This window comes from Lolium perenne, chromosome 4 (assembly GCF_019359855.2).
Source record: "Lolium perenne isolate Kyuss_39 chromosome 4, Kyuss_2.0, whole genome shotgun sequence".
NCBI lineage: Eukaryota > Viridiplantae > Streptophyta > Magnoliopsida > Poales > Poaceae > Lolium > Lolium perenne.
Window position 1 is genome coordinate 317,262,611 of NC_067247.2, and position 18,429 is coordinate 317,281,039.

The following is an 18,429-nucleotide window of genomic DNA, read 5'->3' on the forward strand; positions in this document are numbered from 1 at the left end:
GCAATGATAACGCTTCTGAAGTCTCTGTAATTTCAAGCAATGCTCCAGTTTACTGTTTGACCTGATTGTGAGTTATTCATGTGATTGGCCTGACTTAGTTTTTTCATGTGATTGAACTGACTGTGAGTTGTTCATGTGATGCCAAACAAGCTCAGTTTTACATCTATTCCTAGCCAAACAAGCTTAATTTTTTCAAATTAAATACACACATCCATTTCACAAACAACACAGGTGTGATCAAATAGCGAAACAAGCTTAATCTTTACATCCATCCAACCACTACATTAGCTAACAGCACACTACTTTGATCAAAGAGTTAAATCCATCATCAACGTCAGTTCACTTCTTCACACACAGCACAACACTTGTAGCAGAACTATTACAGTCTTCAGTACAAGCAACACTTGTGTCGCATCCAACAGCAGCATCTGCTCATGCCCTTGGAATTTGTTGCCGCTTATGCCCACGCGCTGAACGCAATCTGGTACGCCGCCGGCCTGGGCGAGGACCTGCCGCTTCCGTTCAGTGGCGTGTCATGGGTGGATCAGTGCGACATTGCCGTCGAGATGAAGCCGACGTCGGAGAGGCTGCTGTCTCTGGAGTGGTGCGGCGACGCGAGCTGCACGACGCCGGAGACCTTCCTGGGAGGGCTCGGGCTGTGGAGTGGCATGATCAGCAGTGCGCCAGCGCCGCCCACCATCACCATGGGTCCTCGGCCGCCATCTGAACGGACCATCATGTTGAGTACACGCAATCGGGGCGGCGAATACGCCGAAACGGACGGGCCGCCGGTGGAGCTTGCTCTGGACATGGTGGTGAAACGGCGCCGCTCCTTTTGGCAGCTCGCGACCTGTGGTGGAGCTCGTGCAGTAAGGTCGTCGAACTAGGGTCGAGCAGGGGATTGGAGGGGAGGGGAAATCTCAGTCAACGATCTGGTGGCTCGGCCCTGGTCAAGTAGCCGACGAATCTTTTGCACATAACCCCCTACCACATCCAGTTGTTTCTCCAACTTTGTTAAGTTACCTGACACTGGGACCCATATACGGCCATGTCAGCAAATACAATGCCCTATTTTGAGCGGTGACCTCCTGTGACACCCCAACACGTATTCGATGACCATAAACTGGTATTCTCTAAGTACGGTGACTGAATTGATTTTGCATGACAAGTTTAGTTACTAATGATGGATTTAACTCTTAAATTGCACCCTCCGTATTGAGTGGCTGTTCTCTTTCTCCTTCTGCCCTGTGCTTGATTGCAGCCGTAACAAATAAAAGCTTGTCGAGGAAACAAAACAACCGATGCAGATTAAGCCTAGTTGCGTTTATTGGGGGGGGGGGGGCGCGGGGCTGTAGCCCACTTTCGCCTCCAAGGCGCTCCGCCCATGGATCCCATGTATATAGCACTTGTACATTAAGAAGTGCCACTTGATAACAACCAAAAAAAAAGTAATGCGTGGTACCTTTGCAAATGTGTCATCCTTATCGAGGCCAACCTTGCGAAATCGCAACTGGCATGGAGACTTATTGTTTTTTTCTCATCGTGGCGAGACTTTATATGGCCAATTAGCAAAGTGGCTTCTAACTTGTATCTACGATGTAGAGTTGCAAACATATTTTCCAACTAGTTGCGCTAGATCACAAGTGTAAATTTTTGATTAGGGTGGGTGCGGTTTTTGTAATATGATCTCAATAGCTATGTAGAAATTTTTGATTGTGGTCATCTCTGAAGCATTTGGAGGACCAAGACCTATTTACAAAGGTCTGTACACTAATGGAGAAGGTGGCGATCAAGGGATATTTTTATTTCACGTAGATGGCAACATAGCCAAGTGCCTTAGGTGTTCTACAAGTTTATGTACTCGCATCGTGCTGCATATTTTTTTTTTTGCTTTCTTCCTGTTATGCAACTATGTGATCCTAGCTATGAAAATTTTGGGTGCAAACTCTTGTGGCTCATATCGTTTTGAACATAACTTTAATAAAGCTTAACATTATCAGAAAAAATAATATATGGCCATCATGTTTTAAATCTTGACTTCATGAATGAAGTACAAGTTGCACTTTGTCTTTCTAATCCTTGATATTTGAAACATGATCTCTAAAATCCCAAACAGCCACGATCTCTCGGATAAGTCAATATTCAAAGATAATGAGTCTTTTGATTCTATTCCGAGACACGATAGTTAGCTAAGATTAGTTAATACTACCTCCATCCCAAGGCTTAAGGCCTATATTTTTCAGAAAGTCAAACTATGTTAAGTTTGACTAAGTTTTTATCAAAAAAATATTAACATGAAAAGTACAAAATCAATATAATTAGATACATAATGAAATATATTTCATATGGTATCTACAAAATATCATATTTATTCATAAATTCTTATAAAAATTTGGTCAAACTTTACTTCGTTTAACTTTGCAAAAAAATATAGGCCTTAAGCCTTGGGATGGAGGTAGTATTCCGAAGAGATTTTCCGCTGGAATTTCTAATAAAAGATCATAATTGTCACTTTCCAATCCATATGTAGACTTTCCTATCCCACCTATCTTTTAGAAGAAAAAATTCTTCTTACCTCGACTCTTCCAATGAGGCGAGGACGACGCGATTTATTTTTTTACTTTTTGTTTTCTAGTTGGTGTTTTCATTCTCTCTCTCTCTCTCTCTTCTATTTTTCTATTTTTGTATTTATTTTTATTCTTTATCTTTATCTTTATCTTTCTTTTATTTTGTTTTTTATACTTTTCATTTTTTAACTTTGTTTCTTTGAAAATAATCTTCATGGTTTTCAAAAAAAATCGTTGACCAAACGGAATGCTCGTAGCGTTCAGAAAAATGCTCACAGGGTTTGAGAAAATTATCACGAGTTCGACATGCATGGGATGTTCCATACCGCAACCCTGAAAATATCATATATTCAATAAGCTTAGAAAACAAAAAAAAAACTTAAAAAACTGAATGTATTTGAAAGCTCAAAAAAAACAAGGGAAACCTTCATAAAGGGAACTTTGGCGCACTCTCCTCACGACAAGTGTCACGTCCTACTTCCCAGTCCGTCGTGGCTTTGCTCAGTCTCGATTTCTCCTTCATCGGTCTCTGATGTGAGTCTACATGCTCGCCAAGTGTTGCAATGAAAAAGAAAGTGGGATTAGAATGCGAGAGAGGGGGCGTGGGCCCATGAGGGGTGGGAGTGGGAGGTCCAATTTTCCCTTTTATTTTTGGATTCAAAATTTCAGAATAAAATATCTTGAGAACCGCTTTTCCAAATTACGAATCGTTGCTTTTTTGTGCTTTTCATCACCTCTTTTCGAGATCTTCCAAACTACATCTCATGTTGATAGAATTCACGATACTTTTTTTTTTGTAATTTGAAAACTACTACGTACAAATGTACTTGTGATTAGTATGTAAGTATACTCGCGTTTTCAGTGAGGTGTACTTTGGTTTTAGTGTATTATGTGGGAATGAAGATGAGGAAGAGTGACACGGGAGGGTGGAAGATGCAGTTTTCCCTTTATTTTTCAATCACAATTTCCAAAATAAAATATCTTGAGAATTATTCATCGAAATTATAAACCGTTTTTACTTTTTAGCTACTCACATCAAGATCTTCAAAACTACATCTTATGTTGATAGGTTTCTAGAAAAAATTCTACTTCCATAACTATTACGGATTTTCATTAAGGTGTAATTTAGTTTTGTACCTCGGTTTCTATGTTTTTGTACTTGTGAGTTTGCTAGTTGATGTTGTACTTTAGACTTCCATTTTAGCCTACTTTGTACCCTTTTTTTACTTTATACTTGAAGTACACTCGTACGTTGTACCTTGATTAGTGTTTTGTGTATTGTACTTCCTAAAAGAGTCGTACTTCCATACTTCGGTATTATACTTTGAAATTTTGGTAGTATTATTTGTACATTATTTTTCATTAAACTTATTACTCCTTTTCGTAGTTCATATTGTGTAGTTTTATTTTTAATTTATACTACTAACGAAGGGAAAACAGAGAAAACAGAGAACATACACACACATCAAAGTATCTATTTCGCTCATTGTGTTGGCCCACTCGCTCTCAAATATGCTAACTATGATTCCTCGTTGGCCGCCCGCTCTCAAAATGCTAGGTACGCTTGCTCGCGGGCTGGCTATGTGTAGTACGGAGCGGGAAGCTTGTTGCGTGCATGACCTTCTGGGAGGTTGGTTTGGCGCGAGTGGCACCTGAATATATTGAATATATTGAAAAGAGTGAATTTTCTCTACTACTTAAAAAGATTAAACATATTTCTTATTCTGCCAATATGTCAAACTCCTTCGTCGTTCTCTTTTGTCGCATTTCCTCGCGCGTTGTCGCGGCCGAATGGGCCAAGCCCAACAAATCCTCCATCTTCTTTCCTCTCACAAACCACGGAACCAGCGCCACCGCCGCTTCCTAGGGTTAGGCTCTGCCGCCGTCGCCGCCCATCCACCGTCGCCGCCATGCCAGCCAGGCAGCCAGCCGAGCCGTAGCAGTAGACTGGACCAAGTCGACTCCACTATAGCCAAAGCGCCCTCCGCCCTCGTCTGCCTCCCTCACATCCCATCTCGCGCCCCCCCACCCGCGAGCCTACTGCTCCGCCGGTGACGCTATGCCTCTAGCGCCCTCCACCTCCTCCTCTAGGTCGGCGGGATGTCTACTCCCCTCCTCCAAGCAGGCTGCCTGTCCCGCTTATCGCCTCTCCGCCCAGGCGCCCGAGTCCCAGATCGAGGTCGACCTCGTCTCCGCCGTCCGTTCGCCACGCCTCAGCCCTCAAGTATTCCCTAACCGTTTTATTCTCCTTCACGTGTATGTGCTACTGGTGTGCTGATGTGTCCTGTGTGTATGTGCGACTGTGCGTTGGTGTGGTGCTACCTGCAGACTGTTGTAGATGAATCAATCTATTAGGATTTGGGCTGCTGCTTGCTAGCCCCGCTCGTGTATGTGCTACTAGGTTGCTGGTGCTAAGGTTGTAGTAACTACTGACGTGCTAGGCTAATGAACATTGATCCATTAGTTGATTTGCTAGGTTGCTAGGTTGCTAGGTTGCTGCTGGTACTGATTAATTAATGAAGTTAGCTTAGTTGATTTGCTAAACCTAATATTTGATTGCAATTTGTAGATATTGTCAATAAATGGACATTGATCCAGCTGGTATTCTTGCAATTGTAGCAAAATTATAACATATTATATAGTTTGTTCTCTGTTTGTACGCTTACCAGCTCCCGTTTTTACAATTTTACCCTACACGCTTAAGCGACGCTTAAGCTCGCCTAAGCTGTAGTTCCTCTAGGCTGAGCCTCACCGCTCGCTTAGGCGCTCCGCGCTTTTTTGAACCTTGTTCATGTATAAGGTGTGGAATAGTTCTGACTTGGTGCAGTGATTAATTCTTCGTGTGCAGGAACTTGGAGAGATGATACCGGTGGACTCTACCTGCAAGGTGAGTGGCTTGATCCTTGATTAATCATCTTCTTAAATTTATATGGTTATCAAATGTTTGTCCTATATTAATTGGTGATTTGTGTAGTTGGTGAAGTAGAAGACTTTGTTGTCGGTAAAACAACTTAACCAAATGTAGCTGAGTCAGGCTGGAGTAGACATGTTTTAAGAAAATATATTTCTTGTAAAAAAATTGTCACAATATATCTATTTTATTGTAATTTCACATCCCAATTATGCCATTAATTATAAAAAAATGCTATTAGTAGTTATATCGTTGTGCCTTACGGCAGTATGGATGTTCTACGATTATTTTGTAGTAGATGTCTACACTTACACCGTTTAGCTAATTACTGTTCTATTCCGTTTCAAGCAGAAACAAGTTGCTCTATTATTTCAGTGTCAGCTAGCTGTTTTTTCCTTTCAATTCCTGCTATTCTTGCTTAACTAACAACCCTAAACTGCAGGTACCTATATTCTTCAGACGACTTGATACGGTTTATGAAAAATGACCCTCTCGAAGCGCAACTATGTGCTCAGTTGATCGCCGTCATGCTCGATAGTGCATTCTCTGTTAAAGGTAGGCCAGCAAACAAGATTGTAGTTGTGTTCATTTACCTGAATTTTTACAGTATGTGGGAAGCTGCCACCGTATTCCCACTTTATTCATCATCTATGGCCACATGTCTGCTTATACTATGAATAGTTTCATAATCATAGATATGCTTCTCATAAAAAAATCTTCATGGATGTTCCTTCCATTTTTTAAGTATAAGTAATTTGAAAAGGATATTCCTTCCTACTATAGAAGTTATTTCTATGTGCCACTGATACATTTGTACCACAGCTAATCTATGAAGATCAATTAGTAGCGAAGCTGAATCTTGTTTGGATGCACCGGATTACTGCAGTTCAGTTTTGTCATGCATCAACTAGCCAAAACAGCGTTTCAGGTACTCACACCATCTTGGTGTGCTCAATCATGTAGTTCAGTTCAGTTTAGGAAAGCTCAATTTTATCACTACACAGGAGCAGTATCAGCTTAAGTTATTTAGGTGTATACATGGTAGGTTTGCTTGTTTTCCTTTTACAAAATCAACTTAATTGAGGCTAGGATTGTCCATGACCAGATGTGTGCAATGCTCGAGAAGTAACCAATAGACTAAAATCATTTTCATGGGATTTTGCAGTTTTACGAAAGCATGGTGTATAGAAATACCAAACTACATTTACTTAATACTTTAATAGCATGTTTATGTTTCTCTTAAACTGAGAAGCTGACATATATGTGAGCAGTGGACACCACTCTATGCCCAAGTAACTATTTCTTCTCGTCAGGTGTCACATGTTCGATGAAATGCCCAATAGCAGTGGTATATATTCATGAAGTTGCATATGATGGCATCAAACATGCATGGGACTAACTTCTTTCACCCGGTTAGGACAAACTAATACCTAGGCACACTTAAGTCATGAATTGAGTTAGTTTTGGCAGAGTGTATGTGCTCCTGAGTCTCGACAGAATTATACAGATACTTAGATCAACAAGGACATTCACGATCTGCCTGTCTCACCACGATGACATGATGTGGTCTCCATGGTGAGTACTGATAATATGTTACTTCGATTAGAAAAGGGGCTCAATCTTTATTTACAAAAAATTAGTGGTTGTACTAACATTTGTATAATAGATGGTGCCACTAGGAATATACCATTCTAAAAAATTATCCTTTTTCTTTGCGGTTAATTTTCTAAGAACATTCGACCGCGGTTGTAAAGTAATTTGATCTGGGTGGGAGCCAAAAGATATTTCCTTCGATGATTGACAGTTTGATGTGAACAAGGATAATTAAGTTGAAATATCACAGCGTCTCGAACCTGTTAATTTATATTATATTCCAAAGTGATTTTAATCTCCGACTGCACTAACTGATATTAGAAGGGTCTTTGATGTCGAGCTAAAAGCGTTGTGGTGATTATATGAGTGTTTTTTTCCGGTTAGCATGCGTGGCATATTCTTCTTCTATTTTCAGTACTTATTACCATCAGGGGATTTTCCGTGTGTGTTTTATATATTATATTTACTTATTTCTATACATGTGAGTAAATTGTATGCAGAAGGCGTGGGGGGAGTAGAACTAGGACCTCCGTCCAGCGGCGACGAGGAGTGCAGCTTGCCGGCGAAGCGCTCACAGCTGGACATCCACAGCGCTGCCCAGGCTGCGGCAACCGCGATTAAAGTTGAGGTGAGTTTTATTACCTTGTCCTTTTCCCCATTCTTTGCGGTTTTCATGGCACTATCGTCTTGCTTTTGGATTCCATGGGGCTCATGCGATTGTGGTGTGTGCATTATTTTTCTTGGGTCTTTGTTGTTGCTGGATGGTGGCGATCAGTTAAAAGGTGGACGTGAGCTCCTGCTTCCTTTCTTGATGGTTATTCACTCAGGTAGGTTCTATCCTTAATTCTCTTCAAATATATTTCTTCTTGGCAGTGAGTCGTTTCAATTCACAGTATTGCGCAACAGACTATTGGAACTTATTTTCTTTTGCCTTCCACTCTGGTTACTCTGACTGGGGCATCATAAGTTCCTGATATTTTTCATCAATCTACACCGCACCTCTCAGTTTTTATCTTCACTTTAAGATACTATTTCCTATAGAGTATACAGTGCAGTTCTATCGCTTAATTTAACTATGTTTTCTAAATGGTTTACCATTTCGACACTCAAGTACATGGTTCACATTTTCTCTGAAGACCATTTGATTTTGGAGAATCATGTCTTTGCTGCATCATACTATTGAGTTCTAAATTATGTATGCGCTGTTTTTTTGCCAGATTTTATAATGTGGATGAATAAACGACCTGAGATGAATACTTTTTTTGGTTGACTTAGCTTTTGTGAACTCCTTTTATTTCTTACATTGCTAGGTGAATATGTTTTTTGTTTCTCAATAATGCTTTGCTATACTGATATATTCTTGATCAACAGTAAAAGTGATACTCGGATAAACATCCAGATTATTCAGTTTGGTCATTCTGGTCATAGATTTTTGGTATTTGCATGATCTGAATGTTCAAACTTGCTACACCTGGAAATGTTAGCATTAATATGTAATTAATTCGAGCTTTTGTTCTACCTCTCAATTTTATAATTTGGTATCCATTTTCAACTACGAGCTGTAAAACCAATAACTTATTAGCAAATTTGGACTGCTCCTTGATAATTATTTACAACAAAGAAAGAAAATTATCATGTGTGTACTTAAATTTATTACAGTCAAATAAGAGAAGGTTAGCAATGATTTTTTAGACAACAAATCACCAAAGATTTAAATTTGTTCATTCATACAAGTTATAGCAATGTATTTGCATTCCCTCTGTAGAACAAGGTTCTACTGGAAATGCTTTAGATATAGGTAGTCAATGCAAACTGGAGTATGATGGTGACTAGCTAGAATACCCAAGAACACTTCATCAACATCAGTGTGCATTTGATTAACTCATATGCATAAGACCATATAAACATATCCATATGAGAGTGAGTCTGAACTCACAGAAGCTTAGCAACTCTCCTTCTATGCTTAGCAACTCACATATTATTACATTAAAGCGGTTACTACCTTCTGCTGCTCTTGGTTTTCAAAATATTTGCAATGATACTTCCCTCTTTTATGATTCATTCATTTCGATCAAGTGATTAGGTTTTAAGTTGCGTGATGTGGTTGATGTGGATGCATGATTAAATGAAACTCTCAGGCTGCCCAAAAAAAAGAGAAGGGTCTCCTCCATTTTTGAGAGGTAAATAATGGATCTTAATTAATTTTTTGGTATCGTTATTCTAATTTGTTGTTGTGAAATTCTGTTATTTTCATGACAGATTCCATCTGAGGCTATGATGGCGTCATCCATCAGGCGTCAAACCGCAACTTTTTCTTGCCCGAGAAAATGCAGAGCCACTGGTGTAAAATCGAGGGATGGTGTTGGTGCATGCCGAGGACGCTGGTGTCGCCTCTGTTTTTCTGGCATATGCTTGTGTCAATGTGAAGCATCTCATATTTCTATTCTTCTTATTTCTAATATGATACGGAGTAGAATCATTTTAGGGTATGAGAGGCAGACATTGCTCGGACTTGGTAGGGCAAACATCTTCTAGATGTACTCCTAGATCTTTTCTCCAAGTGATGTACAACTTTATTATTATTTTCCTTAAACAAATGATAGTAATCATGTGGGGTACTCCCTTTTAATTCATCCCTATATTGTTTTATTTTCATGAGTGATCACTTGTGGCTCATATTTATTTTGTTTATATGACTAATGTAATAGTCCTTTTGGGTGTGAGATCTAATTCATGTTCTTGCACAATGAAACACCACCAAATTATTGTCTTATGTACAACAGTAAACAAAAATACACCATTCTGACATGCCGACCTTGGATGTCGTCGTTTGCTTCTGAATAATTTGCTTTTTTACACAAAATTTGATTTTGAATATGGTGTAAAATTCCCTAGAGAACGCCATCTAGAAAATTCTGGTTGGATGCATGTAGAGAAAAGGAAGATATGGGTAGTCTACACATTGCAAGACCATATATTGGTCAAGAATGCCTGCATGGACTTACTTTCAATTTCAGGGTTCCTCAAGTACCGCTTCTGTAGTCATCCACTATAGCTACATAATAAGCTAATTTTTTTACCATGGTACTCTATCAGTTTTTGTTGGTCTGAAGAATACATATAAAACATAAAAGTTTTCTTATAATTATTATTTCTTTCCCAATTTTTGTCAGAAAGAGACACAAAAGACAGTGAAACTCCAAAAGGGGTCAAAGCAAGCAAAGAATGAAAAAGATGGCACAGTGCAATACCTTTTTTCACACATCCTCACTCCCGAGTCTATCCATTGTCCGAGCATAGGAAGTTTAGCAGCAGGAATAGCAAAGCTAGAGAGCATAAGTGTTGTTTCAAGTGGTACATAAAATATCATTATATTGTCGTAGCCACAGTTCTAAAAATCGTCCGAGATGCCGATTTATCGGCCGATTTATCGTGAATCGGGTGGTAACCGATAAGATTTTGACATATCGGCCAGTTTATCGCTCCACCGATATTTCGGCCGATTTTCTGTATGAGTGCCGATATTTCGCCCGATTTTCGCTCTCATGGCCGATATTTCAGCTGATTGTCAGAGAAATTTCAATGACATTTGGTATGGCAGCCGATATTTTCATCCAATGGTTTTGTAGAATTGTGCATTAGCTCAAATTTTCCATTATTATTGATTCAAATGCAAGGAATCAAGGTAGTACTTATGTGCAATGCTTAAATATTTTTTTGCATAGCATATTATAGAAAATTTAGTGTCAAAAATTAGGATTTACAAAAAAATAAGCCGATAAATGGCCGACCGATAAAATCGATTAATCGGCCGATAAACGATTAATCTTCATTTTAAGGACGACCGATAAGTTAAGATTAACGATTTCTTGAACATTGGTCGTAGCCAAGATTATCATCATCATGTATTTGAGTATTCTAAGATACCCTTCACAAGTTCACATGCCTTTCTTATAATATTACAAAGAGTAACATCAGTCGGATTCATGCGTGAAAGGTAAATTTAATTCTTCCTCTCATCATCATAATAAATACTCTCCACCTCTTATGAGGATACATCGCTGCCTAAAAAAATTAGCACACGCACCATCGGCTTGCCGACGGTGTTTTTACACTAGAAAATATTGTAGATTTTCTAAGCCCCTTTTTATATTTTTGACATAGAAGGCTTTTCAGGATTGTCTTTAGATATTTATGAATATAAAAGTGTTGTTTGGACTAATTAGAAAAGACGTATTCCTTCAGTTATACATGTGTTTGCAGCATCCATGTTTGTGAGACAATAATACATCCAAATGGAGAAGTTGTTGAATTGAAAGTTATGATGGCCAAGAACACAAGACTTACTGCGGAAGAGTAACAAGAAGACCTAGAACTTAGAATCAACGTAGATGCACAACAATGTTGTCTTACTATTACTTTCGGTATTATCATGATGTAGTATACTATGATATTCTTGATTTGATTTGAATTTTCTAGCAAGTTACGAATTATATATGTGGATTGAGAAATAAAATTTGAGTACCCGTGGCAAAGCACGGACATTTGTACTATTTGTTAAAAAGATAAAACAACCTGTTATTGGACTGGACTAGTGCAACCCGCCAAGAATTAAATGTAGACATATTGGGAGCATCCCGGTTCGTCCTCACTACCCACCGCACGGACGCAAACGATCCTCAAATTAAACGGACCGCGAAGGTTTGTTCTACCCTGAAACCCCAAACATCGCTGGGTGCAGCAATAACTCACACAAATGGATTGAGCGAGTTGGCCCAGCCTAGTTGCACACGCTACTGACAGGTTTTATGGGTTTCGTTGGTTTTTCATGTATTCATTTTTTTGACCGATTTTGCGTGGTTTTCGGTGGTTTATGCGATTCTGCTTCTTTTTCTGGTTCCGAAATTTGTTCATATTTGATGTTTTTCTGATTTAAAAAAAATAATTAAAAATTGTTCCTATTAAAAATGTTAAAATTCGAAAATTATTTGTATTTAAAAATTATTCAAATTCGAATATTGTTAAAAAAAACTGTACATGTTATTGGGCTACAATTTAGAGCGGCCCATAAACGAAAGCATGTGTGATAGGAGCCTGGAAGAAGGAGTTCAAGTCGGAAACCCTTCTCCGTTCTCGCCCTGCCCTGCTTCCCTTTTGAGCCGACACGCCCCCGCTCGCCCCTCGGAACCGACCCCAAACCAAACCCTACGGAGCGAGCAGCGGCGCAGCAATGGCGCCCGGCACCGCCAACCTGGTGCTGAAGCCGGCGTGCGACGCCTGCGGCAAGGCCTCCGACCTCTACGGCACGGCCTGCCGCCACGCCACCGTCTGCAGCTCCTGCGGCAAGGCCATGGCGCAGGCCCGCACGCGCTGCGCCGTCTGCGCCGCCCCCGTCACCAACCTCATCCGGGTACTGCCTGCCTGCCCCTCCCGCGGCGCCCCCTATCTACTTAGGTTCTTAGTTCCGTGACCAATGCCGCCGCCGCCGCCGCCACCTCGTTTGGCAGTTTTCGGTTCGTTTCCCCGTGATTGATTTCTTGTTTCGGCGGCGCGCGCAGGAGTACAATGTTCGGGTGGATACCACCTCGGAGAAGGCCCTCTCGATAGGCAAGTTCACCACCGGCGTGCCGCCCTTCTCGAAGAAGAAGATTGCGGGGAACCACTGGTCTCTTCGTAAGGACGGCCCTGAAGGACGACATCTTACTGCTACTATGCGGGTACTAGTTCCTGACCATGGATGCGTGATCAATCATTACTTTCTACGGTCCAACCTCATATGCTGCCACGATGTAAAACCCTTTTGTTTGGTGCTAATCCAACACGCAACAAGGAAGCTGTGTCGAAATTTCTGGAATACTCTGTTGCGAGCAAACTTCCCCAATATAACTGTACCTGTTGGCAATCATACATTTGCAGTCTGCTACTAGTAAATAAATACCTATATGAAACAAGTGGAGTTCATTTTGTTCATCTAATGGCAAATGTATACCTGCTAGACAGACCCTTCCTTCGATCCTGATAACTTGGCTATCATCTTGTTCCTGTTCCTGTAATCCTGTTAACCCCTGTGTCGCACATGTTTGACGAAACAGGAGAAATACAACAACAGGAAGCCATGGATATTGGAAGATGAAACAGGGGAACACCAGTACCAAAGCCAGCTCGAGGCATCACAGTCTGCAACCTCTACATACTATTTGCTCATGATGCACGGCAAGGAGTTCCATGCTGTTCCTGCTGGTTCCTGGTACTCACAGTTTGCTTCTCTCCTTCTTTCCCCCCGTTTCATATCTACAATAATCACCACAAAAACGTTAGTTACCTGCAAGAGTAAGAGGTATTTCCCTACCAAGGGATACCTGCTTGCAAGTTTCAAAATTCTGTATTAATAATTATGTGCTTCAAGGCCTCCAGTAGAAACTGATCTCTTTGTTACAATCTCCTGTGTCTTCTCAGGTATAACTTTAGTAAAATCGCACAGTACAAACAGCTGACTTTGGAAGAAGCTGAAGAGAAGATGAAGAAAAGGAGAAGCAGCGCAACTGGGTATGAACGATGGATGATGAAGTCAGCTACACATGGACCTGCTGCCTTTGGTTCCGATTTCAAGAACCTTGATGAAGCAAATGACAAGGTCGAATCCAAGAAAGAAAATACGAACAAGGATGGGAATCACCCTGATAAAGGCGAGGAGGAGAGAGAAGAGAGGGCTCCAAGGAGAAATGCCCATGGGCTTACCACTAAGGGCGTGGATGATGATGATGAGGAAGGTGGAATAGAAGACTTTGATTTTGATGCTGAAATTGAGATAGGTATGCTGATCAATTACTATTGATATCTGCTAACATTTGACAATTCTTAAATCTGCCCCCCTTTATGCAATAATATAGGACATGCTGATTATTATTGGTATTCACCCCACAGCGGATTGTGTTCAACTAGTTACCACTGCACCCTGTTATTCCAAAACCAATTTCCAAGCTCCAAAAAAAATGTGAAAGCATTCATGGATGTAAAATTCATGGTATGTCATGTGCATGATACTTTTAAAGATGTTACATAATTCATAAAGTGCTTTTTGAACATGGAGTGCAGCGTCAACAAGTTGCACATACTTTCCGTGCTCATTCATAGTTAAACACGGCAAAGAAATATACTTACTTACACATATGCACAGTCCTCAATAGTCTTTGCTGGAACCTGCTCTTTATCAGGTGATGATTGGGAGCATGAAGAGGCCTTCAGTGATGATGATGAGACTCCTTATGTTGACCCAGAGGAAAGACCTGATTTAGCCGATACTGAAAACCCTGCTCCACCAGAAATTAAGCAGGTAGAAAGAAGTGCACATGCTTGTGCTCACATTATCAGTTAAATGCTAGGCCTGCTGCAAAATGCTGCAAGTATACTATTTACTAAATCTACAGACGGTACTGCCTTCACCAGAATTGTTGATAAATACATTTCTGATTGCAATGCTCTGTAGGATGATGACGAGGATGAACAAGGAGTGGGTAGCCTGAGCAAGTCCGGCAAGGAACTAAAAAAGCTGCTCCGTCGTGCGGATGGACAAAGTGAATCCGATGATGATGACCAAGAAGATACTGATGTAATGATCACCACTCCTCTTAAAACTTGTGTATGATTTAAAGTTCATGAGTTGCAGGTGCACAAGCAGTTTTGTTGACTTGCTTTCATGTTTACTCTTATTCAGCAGGAAGATGAGCCACCATCTCCAGTACTTGCTCCAAAACTGAAAGATGAATGCAAATGTGAACCACAGGAAAACAACCCAGCTAAACTAACAGCAACTGGACTTGCTATTTGCACTCCACATGCACCTAGCTCCAATCAGAAAAGGAGATCAGGGGGTGATGATTCAAAAACATCTAATGGCCCAGCGCTGAAGAAGCCAAAGAAAGAACTTGTATGTCATGTGAAATTTAATATTTAATCATATAATTGTAACATTGCATGAAATTCTTTCTCTGATCGTCCTAAATGTGCTACAGGAAACTAAGACATTGGCTGTCAAGGAGGAGCCACTCTCTTCATTGCAACCTATTTCAAAGGCATTTGCTTCAGCAGGAAGTGTGACCAACACATCTACAGTAACAGAGGAGGAAGTCAGGAGAGTACTTATTGCGACTGCTCCTGTGGCACTACAAGATTTTGCCTCCAGATTTAAGCCTAGACTCAGAACTCCAGAGGTAAAGCATGCTGGCTTTGTGATGCATTTTCCTCTGAAATATTGTGTTCTAAATAACTGTATGGTTTTTTGCTTTTCATACTATTACTTCATACCATGGATTCATCTTAGTACCGACTTGTATGTCTTTCAGTGCAAAACACTTTGAGGATATATTGTTATATGTGCCCTATCAATGCATGCACGTTATCTTAATGTCTTGTTATCCTCGTACTGCAGGACAAGAAGCATTTTTTTGAAATTGTGAAGAAAATTACCAAAGTGGATAAGACTAAAGGCAGCAGCTACATTTACCTCCGGGAGGAGTACAAATAAACAGACAGTTAACACACCTGTATATGCCAATATACCCTTCTAGCATTGCATGCGTTACTTGTGAAAACTGATGTAGAATACGCTCGGTGTAACTGGTTGCCCTTACTTGCCTGCTTATTCTTTTCATGCCCAGCTTGTAACCCCAAAAGAGATTCGTGCTGGTTGACTTGGTCTTGAAATTTCAATTTTGACCATTCATAGCTTACATATGGTCTGTAACTACAATTTTGTGATGATAGTAGCATTCCTTTTATTACGAGATATATAATATTTGACGAATTGTCCAAGGAGGATACTGTTGAATCTTGAAGTTCTATTAGATATGAATGTGCAGCCACGATTTATCATGAAAGATATATTGTTGGACTATATATATTGGTCGATCAGTCTGAATGCATTGCGATAAAAAAAGAGTTACTTCTACAGTCCTGCATTGGATAGTGGTAGCGTACAAGATATAGTTCATGATCATGTTTTTCTCCAGTATTATTACAAATATCGATTATATTATTGTAGTACATCATTTTTTATACTGGATTGAGCGAGTGCCCCTGGGTCAGAATAATGAACCGATGGAAAGAGCTCATAGGCTAGATGATGAATTTGTGATTTAAACGCAAAGGCGATATTTGGAGAACTCATGGTGAACCAAAATGCAAATTCTTTGCTTGACTTGTCGCACGTCGCAAGATCCGCACGTTGGCCAATCTTGCTCTTCAGGTATGGCCGCATGACCCCATTTGCAAGCTTTGCCATATCCACCCCAAGACGGTACACCATGTTTGCCATGATTGTTCCTTCACCACGCGTGTGAGGGATTTAGTCCTTGCAGACTGCGACCTCCTAGTTATCAGACCCTATGAGACCGGGTCTATTTGCGTGGCAAGATAGACCCTATTTATCAGTTGACACATGTCGACTCGGATCTTAAAGCGCAACTGTCTTCTTCTTCCCCAAACCATTTTTCCTTTCGGGATCTCATCTCCCCAGACAGATCGACCGCATAGGCCTGCGCAAAAAAAGACGGGAGGGCCAGAGATATCAAGCTTGATGCCTCCCGCACTTAATGGATTTTAGAAAAGGTGTTGCCAATGGGGACAAAAGTTGCAGACCTGCAGCGGCTGAGGATTGCCAATGGAATAAGCTCATAGTGGCTTTGAATCGACCCGATTTTGTCTAAATTTTTCGTAGGGACAATGGTTCCTGATGCCATGCTTTGGTTCCAGGAGAAGAACATTCGTGGGAGTTGATGTAGCAACAGCAGGAAAGCCAAGGACAGCACAGTGGCATCAATCGAGTGAATCAGTAGCCCACACGGATGTGTCGTTGATCTGAGGAGCTTGCCGATGACATGGTTCGAAACTGTAGGCCACGGGGAAGAAGAAGACAACTGCGCTTTGAGATCTGTGTCGATGCGTGTTAACTGATAAACAGGGTCTATCTTCACAGGCAAATAGACCCGGTCTCATAGGATTTTTGGACGACAGACAGAGATCCTCATCAAGGGCGAGATCGAGCAGAGGGCTCTTTCATTCACATATGACCATGGAGGCCAGGGTCCAGGGGTAGTGCCTTGTGGACTTTTCTTTTTGGGTGAGCTTCGGCTGCACCTTTTTCTTGTTTTCTAACCTCACAAGAGATAATAAGTGAGCCTACCTCATTTAATTAGGGAAGTGGACGTGCGAAGTAGTAAGACTACTCATAGTGGGAGTAACTTCACTAGTAACTAAGTGTCCAACTCATCAAATTTGCTTATGTGGCAGTGAGTTAATAAGGAGAGAGGAGGATGGAGTAACATAGCTAGTTACTGTAACATCACACTTCTCAAGATACAATGAGTCTATAAGCTAATTAATGAAGACATATATGATACTACTTTGATGTTACTAACCACTATGAAGGTAGTAACATAGAGTAGTAACATGTGCATGTTACTACTCTATGTTACTTCCCACTATGACTAGCCTAACATAGTAGGAACAATGTCATCGAAAATTGAATTCGGCTCCCCAGTGAACAGAAATCTAATTGTTATAAAATTATAAGAAAATTTTGGCATATACATCTCGACAATCTATATACATTCGTACAGTTTCACGAAAACTATTGTAAAAAAGCTAAAAAAATGTTTCAAAAAAGCATTATTCTTACCACCAAATTTTGCCTTTTTACACAGTCAAACGGTAAGTCCATTTTGAATAGAAATACTTTGTATAGCACTTAAAGATGTCCATGTGAATTTTTTGTTTGATATTTTTTCAATATTTTAAAATATATCAAAAATGCGTATTATAAAATAAAGGGACCCAAGAGCCAAAATGTCACTCCCCAATGTCATCTTGTCAACTACAAATCAATGTCAGTTAGAGCATCTTGAATCGCATCACCCGATCCGTCTTCGAAAAGAATTTGGGGCGCACTAGACGTTTGACCTCCCCCAGCCGCGTACCCCCAAAGTCCTTTTCTATCTAGTGCAGCCTAATAAGGTGGCCGGCACCCTGAACGCGTCCCCGCTACACAAGGGACGCTGCGGGGACACCGGGAAGAAGGAAACCCGCGCCGCGAGTGGCGGGCCTGATTCGTCAGCGACACAGAGGCATGCAGCGCTGCAGCTTTGCCTTAATGGCAACTGTTTCCAAAGCGGTGCAGGCGAGACGTCCCTTCGATGCTGCGCCATCTCCACACATCGCCTCCGTTCGCATTCCAGCGCTTGTTCGCGCGCCTTATCCACCACTTCCTGCGCTTTCTCCCCATCTCTTCCCGCCCCACCACCGGCTATAAACGGCCGCCCCCTCTCTCCATCGCTACCACACATTCACAACCCTAGTCGCCAT

General features: G+C 40.9%; 1 protein-coding gene and 1 long non-coding RNA gene across 2 annotated transcripts; both read left to right on the forward strand.

Moving 5' to 3' along the window:
* The first annotated feature begins 9,185 nt into the window (after positions 1–9,185).
* LOC127296216 (uncharacterized) lies at positions 9,186–9,704 on the forward strand. The gene is made up of 2 exons (XR_007848329.1): positions 9,186–9,251; positions 9,331–9,704. It is a non-coding gene; the product is annotated as an uncharacterized lncRNA (long non-coding RNA).
* Positions 9,705–12,223: 2,519 nt separating this feature from the next.
* Positions 12,224–15,947, forward strand: LOC127296217 (transcription initiation factor IIF subunit alpha-like). Its single transcript, XM_071819332.1, has 9 exons — positions 12,224–12,481; positions 12,630–12,788; positions 13,164–13,318; positions 13,528–13,883; positions 14,286–14,404; positions 14,558–14,680; positions 14,789–14,998; positions 15,084–15,281; positions 15,500–15,947. The coding sequence occupies exons 1-9, from the start codon at positions 12,302–12,304 to the stop codon at positions 15,593–15,595; spliced, it is 1,596 nt and encodes a 531-aa protein (XP_071675433.1). The 5' UTR covers positions 12,224–12,301; the 3' UTR covers positions 15,596–15,947.
* Positions 15,948–18,429: the final 2,482 nt, after the last annotated feature.

What these genes read in the sequence shown, in the direction of transcription:
- LOC127296217 (XM_071819332.1), top strand. Translation starts at nt 12,302, where the DNA reads ATGGCGCCCGGCACCGCCAACCTGGTGCTGAAGCCGGCGTGCGACGCC. An exon ending in GCTGTTCCTGCTGGTTCCTG is followed by an intron (nt 13,319 to 13,527) that starts GTACTCACAGTT and finishes GTGTCTTCTCAG; the next exon opens with GTATAACTTTAGTAAAATCG. An exon ending in AGAAGCCAAAGAAAGAACTT is followed by an intron (nt 14,999 to 15,083) that starts GTATGTCATGTG and finishes AATGTGCTACAG; the next exon opens with GAAACTAAGACATTGGCTGT.